Source organism: Triticum aestivum, chromosome 6A (assembly GCF_018294505.1).
Source record: "Triticum aestivum cultivar Chinese Spring chromosome 6A, IWGSC CS RefSeq v2.1, whole genome shotgun sequence".
Taxonomy (NCBI): domain Eukaryota; kingdom Viridiplantae; phylum Streptophyta; class Magnoliopsida; order Poales; family Poaceae; genus Triticum; species Triticum aestivum.
Genome location: NC_057809.1, coordinates 494,635,980 through 494,641,419, shown reverse-complemented (window position 1 = coordinate 494,641,419; position 5,440 = coordinate 494,635,980). Strand labels below are relative to the sequence as shown.

General features: G+C 55.5%; 1 protein-coding gene across 1 annotated transcript; it reads left to right on the top strand.

The window, feature by feature from the left end:
- The first annotated feature begins 2,195 nt into the window (after window positions 1-2,195).
- LOC123128075 (pentatricopeptide repeat-containing protein At1g31920-like) lies at window positions 2,196-4,538 on the top strand. Its single transcript, XM_044547987.1, has one exon. The coding sequence runs from the start codon at window positions 2,485-2,487 to the stop codon at window positions 4,330-4,332; it is 1,848 nt and encodes a 615-aa protein (XP_044403922.1). The 5' UTR covers window positions 2,196-2,484; the 3' UTR covers window positions 4,333-4,538.
- Window positions 4,539-5,440: the final 902 nt, after the last annotated feature.

The window sequence follows — 5,440 nt, the reverse complement described above, 5'->3', positions numbered from 1 at the left end:
AAACGGCGGCTAGGAAAGATGTTAAGAGGGCTTTTGGGATTTTGTAATCCCAATTTGCTATTGTGTGTGGATCATCTAGATTCTGGGATAAAAAACTCTTGTATATCATTACTGCTTGCATGATCATGCATAACATGAACATTGAGAATGAGAACATGATCATTGAGAATGAGTGTGGACAGGGTTTAGATTACACCTTCTATCACTTGATAGGCATACCGTTATGCCTATGAGAAGATAGGAGCGAATCAAACGCTTCATGAAGGTCTATAATGAAATTAGAGACTGATGCACAAGATCAACTTCAGAAGGATTTGTTAGAGGAGTATCGAAAATATCATCGTGAAAGAGGCACTTAGTTTCATTTATTTGTTTGTTGTATTGTGCAAAATTATGTTATATGCTTGTTGCATTTGATCTTGTGAATTTGATGAACATTGTAATAATTTGATATTATGAACATGTGCAATTTTTAAGTCGATTGTCGGATTTGTGCGGCTGAACAAGGCCATGCGGCCGGCAGCCGGTTTTGTATATCTACTTTGCGTCTTTTATTGAAGTTGCTCTTTTACGTCTTCGTTTTGCATTTTTTGTTAGAGTTGGTACTATTTTGAAGATGAAAAAAGTATTTTTTGGATTTCCTATTTTACACCTTCAAATTTGCATCTTCTACTATTTAAGATGCTCTAAAGACCAAGCGGCCTACTTGATAAGCTACCAAAAATTGCTATCAATGACACGTACTGAAAAACTGAGATAGCCATGAAAGATCCGATCCTAAATCTATTTCTAGGGCAGATCCAAGTCTTAAGAGCAATCTAATAGGGCGACTCATTTCATCTGCGGTCGTTCGTTTGAGTCGGCGCAGACAAAAAAGCCGGTCCAACGCGCCGACTAAAACGGACGTGTGTCCGTTTTCGTTCGCCTGCCGACCCATTTTCGGTCCATTTCTTAGACTGATTTGCGTCGGCACGGACACAAGACGGACGTGCGCGTTTTCCCTCTTTCCTTACCAAGCCCGCTAGTCGGTGGCACATTGGATTCACACCCTCGCCCGCCTGCTACGTCGCCGACGCCGTCGGCCATTTTTTCAGATAAAAATGGATACATAAATAGTTCTAGCGTACACAGATAAAAGAAAAGACCACTACTCGTCGCTTTCTGACTCCGACTCGGTAATGTCCTCCTCCGACGTCTGAATGTAGGCGTCAGCATACGCCTCGTCTTCAAAGTCTCAACCCGCCGTTTCTCGTGGCTTCAGTTTCAATTGAGTTGCCTGCTTCCGCGAACACTTGTCCTCCCGATAGGCGGCTCGCCCCCTCATCCTCGCGCCCCTCTCCAATCTCCTTTGCTTGTAGAACTAGCGCTCGTCGACGATGTCCTGCGGGAAGCCTCCGCGCCACACCACCAAGGCTTCCACATCCTTCTCCGCGATGGCGAGGCGACGTTGCCGCCTCCGGTGGACACGACGATCCTTGTCGGTGAAAAGCCGCGGGAGAGGCGCCAGATCCTGCGCCCGCTGGCTCGACAGGTTGGGAAAATTCATATCCCGACGAGGCCTCAGGAGGCGCCACGCCGCCGCGTCGTGCGCGCCGGCCGCCTCCTCTGCGGTGTTGAAGGTGCCGAGGATGAGACGTTTCTCGCGAAACCAGATCTCGGAGTAGAAGGCGCCGGAGCGGCGCTCGCGGACTCCGCGAAAATCCGAAGCGCCCAGGCGGCGGATCGATATGGTGGCGCAGAGGCGGCGAGAGTGGGCGGCGGACAGAGTGTGGAGGGAGCGCCTTCTTTACAACGAGCACCGGCCGCGACGCGCACGCGAACCTTTCCCGCGCGCTGGAGCGCCAAAACCAGCGCACGCTAGGCCGCTTTTCCCCGTGCACGTGAACCTTTCCCGCGCAGGGCGACGGCAACGCGCGCGGTCATGAAATGGATCGGCCCGTTGGGCACACTGCCGACCCAAAACTAAAAGAGGACGGATGGCAGACGGTGACCGGGCGGCCGACTCAAATAGACAAAAAAACGGACAAAACCACCATTCTTTTGGGTCGGTCCGTTGGAGTTGCTGTAAGTAACACGAGCGATTAATTAGACCTTCGGAGTATGGCCCCGGCTGCCATCCTGTGGCAGTGTCGCTGCTTGCCCAGTTGGCCGGGCAATGGACCTTATCCTCAGCCTAATGACGCCGTGACAGCATCCATTCCGCCCATCTGCCATTTGTCCGCTCCATACCCCTGGATGACATTCCACAGCCCATGAAAATCCCAGCACCGCTTCCCAGCCACGAAATCCTTCCACCCCGCGCAGTTCCATCTCCGCATCGAGTGAACAACGAGGAAGCTAGGAGAGGGACGTGGGATTTTCACTCCTCGCGGTAACCAATTCGTGTGGACGGCCGAGCTCCATGTTAGCCACTCGTTCGCAGTTCGACGATGGTACGGTCTCACTCTCATCGCCCCTGTTGTTCCGCACGCCGATGGTAGTGCCATGGTGGGAGGTCTAGTGCTCCCCCAGCCGCAGCACCAGGCCGCCACGCCAAGAACCTCCGCCCCGGCGCCGGCGACGACAACGCAGGCGCTGGAGCAGGCGCCATGCTGCGCCACGGTCTCGGCGCGGCCCGTGCGGGGCCTGGACGAGGTCAGGAAGGCGCACGCGAGGAACTTCAAGCTCGGCCTCGACCGCTCCCCGCCGCACCTGCGGCCGCTCCTCGCGGCGTGCGCGCTCGGGGAGTGGCCGGGCAGCATGGAGTACGCGGCGGCCATCTTCTCCACGCTCGACGAGCCGGAGGCGTTCGACTACAACACACTGATGCGCGGCCACGTCGTCGGTGGCCGCGACCCCGCGGCCGCTCTGCGGCTGTACGTCGACATGCTGAACGACGGCGTCGAGCCCGACGGCTACACGTTCCCGTTCGTCCTCAAGGCGTGCGCGCAGCTCGCGGCATTGCGGCAAGGGAGGCAGCTGCAGGGACACGCCGTGAAGTTCGGGTTCCTCGGGCACGACGACCACGCGCAGAACAGCCTCATCAGCTTCTACGGCAAGTGCGGCGAGCCGGAGCTGGCGCGCCGGGCGTTCGAGCAGATGGAGGCCGGGGAGAGGACGGCGGCGTCCTGGAGCGCGCTGCTCGCGGCGTACACCAAGGCCGGGTGGTGGGCTGATTGCCTCGACTCATTCGCCGCGATGGCGCGCGACGGGTGGAGGCCCGACGAGAGCTCCATGGTGAGCGCGCTCTCGGCGTGCGCGCACCTGGGCGCCTACGACGTCGGCCGGAGCGTCCACTCCGCGCTGCTCAGGAATACCGTGACGCTGAACACGTTCATGGAGACGTCCCTGGTGGACATGTACGCCAAGTGCGGCTGCATCGAGAAGGCGACGGCGGTGTTCGACGGCATGGACGGCAAGAAGAACGAGTGGACGTACAGCGCCATGGTGTCCGGCTTGGCGTTGCACGGGGACGGGCGTAAGGCGCTGCAGGTGTTCGACGCGATGATCAGGGAGGGACACCAGCCCGACGAGGCCGTGTACGTCGGCGTGCTCAACGCGTGCAGCCGCTCGGGGCTGCTCGAGGAAGGCCTCCGGTGCTTCGATCGGATGCGGCTCGAGCGCAAGGTGGCTCCCAACGCGCAGCACTACGGCTGCATGGTGGACCTCATGGCCCGCGCCGGGAGGCTGGACGAGGCGCGCGCGCTCATCGGGAGCATGCCCACGGGTCCCACGGACACGGCCTGGCGGAGCCTGCTCAACGCCTGCCGGATCCACGGCGACATCGAGCTCGCCGAGCGCGCGCTGCGGGAGCTGGCGCGCCTCGGCGGCGCCGTCAACGCCGGCGACTACATAATCCTCGCGGACATGCACGCCAGGGCCGCGAACTGGGACGAGGCGGCCGCGCTCCGGACGGAGGCGGTGGAAAGGGGCCTAGCGCAGGCGCCGGGGTTCAGCGCCGTGGAGGTGCACGGCGAGATGCACCGGTTCACGTCGCAGGACCGGTCGCACCCCCGGACGGCCGACATCTACGAGATGCTCCACCAGATGGAGTGGCAGCTCCGGTTCGAGGGCTACAAGCCAGACACGTCGGAGGTGGCGCTGGACGCGGACGACGAGGAGAAGCGGAGCGCCGTCGCCGCCCACAGCCAGAAGCTGGCCATGGCGTTCGGGCTGCTCAGCACGCCGGAAGGCACTCCGGTGAGGGTCGTCACCAACCTCCGGATGAGCAAGGAGTGCCACGCCTACAGCGCGCTGATATCGGAGATCTTCGGGAGGGAGGTCGTGGTCAGGGACCGGAAGCGTTTCCACCGGTTCCGGCGTGGCACCTGCAGCTGCGGGAACTATTGGTAGCGCCAGGCATTAGCTGTGAACTCTGAGATTCAGATGGGATGGTGTAAATATGGGCAACTCTAATTTTCATCCAAGCGCATGCGATTGATTTATTTGTTGTGAATGTATTATATGGTGCGGATCAGTGCAGCAACGTGTGTAATGTTACACCAAGATGGTTAAGATTCTTTGTGATGAAACCAACCAACCAGATTTTAAGTCCTAAACTTTACATTAGTGCTCGTACTTGTACACCGACTACTTTTCCGGATTTGCTATTCTTAGTGCATTTCACCTAGCGCCCGAGGTCAAGACAACGACTAGGCTTCACCGGCAGTGAGCCGGACCGGCCACGACGTGGCTGACCACGAAGTTGCAGGTGGAGGTGAGCCGGAGGTCCACTCGTGCCAGCGGATAGATGGATGGCCGAGCGTGGCGGCTGCATGAAGAAACTTATATAGACTACTAGCACATATGATCGTGCGTTGGAACAGGAAAAATTGATGTTCTGTACAAATATAATGTCTCATAGCACCGCATTCGCTATAAAAATCATATTACAATGCAACATCCTTTCATAAAATGAACATAAAAAATGCAATTTATCCACATTCATATTTTCTTTGCCGGGCGTGATCTCCTACTAATTCCATTTAAGTATAATCCTTCCATTAATTATCATCTATTTAAGTATATTTTCTTCCATTAATTCTACCTTTATATCTCAAATCCTTCCTTTAATTAGGTCCATCTATTTGAATATTCTATTTATCAAGTCCACAAACTTTCTTTTAATTATTTCATTGGTTTACCATAATCCTTTCTTTAATTAGCCGCATCCGTTTAAATAATGTATTTAGGCTCACAATCCTTTCTTTAATTAGCTCATTCGCTTTTAGTTAGCTCGCCCTAACCATGAGGACTGCTCTCTTTTGTTTTAGCCATCTATTGGTTGATTGCTTGGGCCGTTCATATTTCTTTTATTGCTTGGGCCGCTCATATATTTTTTGGTGAGAATCATTGTAAAAGAGCAAGGTGGGATTAGGAAACTTGAAAGATGCTGATGCGGAGCATCCTACGATCATCCCCATGTACACTTCAACTACTCCCCAAGCCCCAAGAGGACATA

Coding starts and splice junctions, on each gene's coding strand:
- LOC123128075 (XM_044547987.1), top strand. CDS start 2,485: ATGGTGGGAGGTCTAGTGCTCCCCCAGCCGCAGCACCAGGCCGCCACG.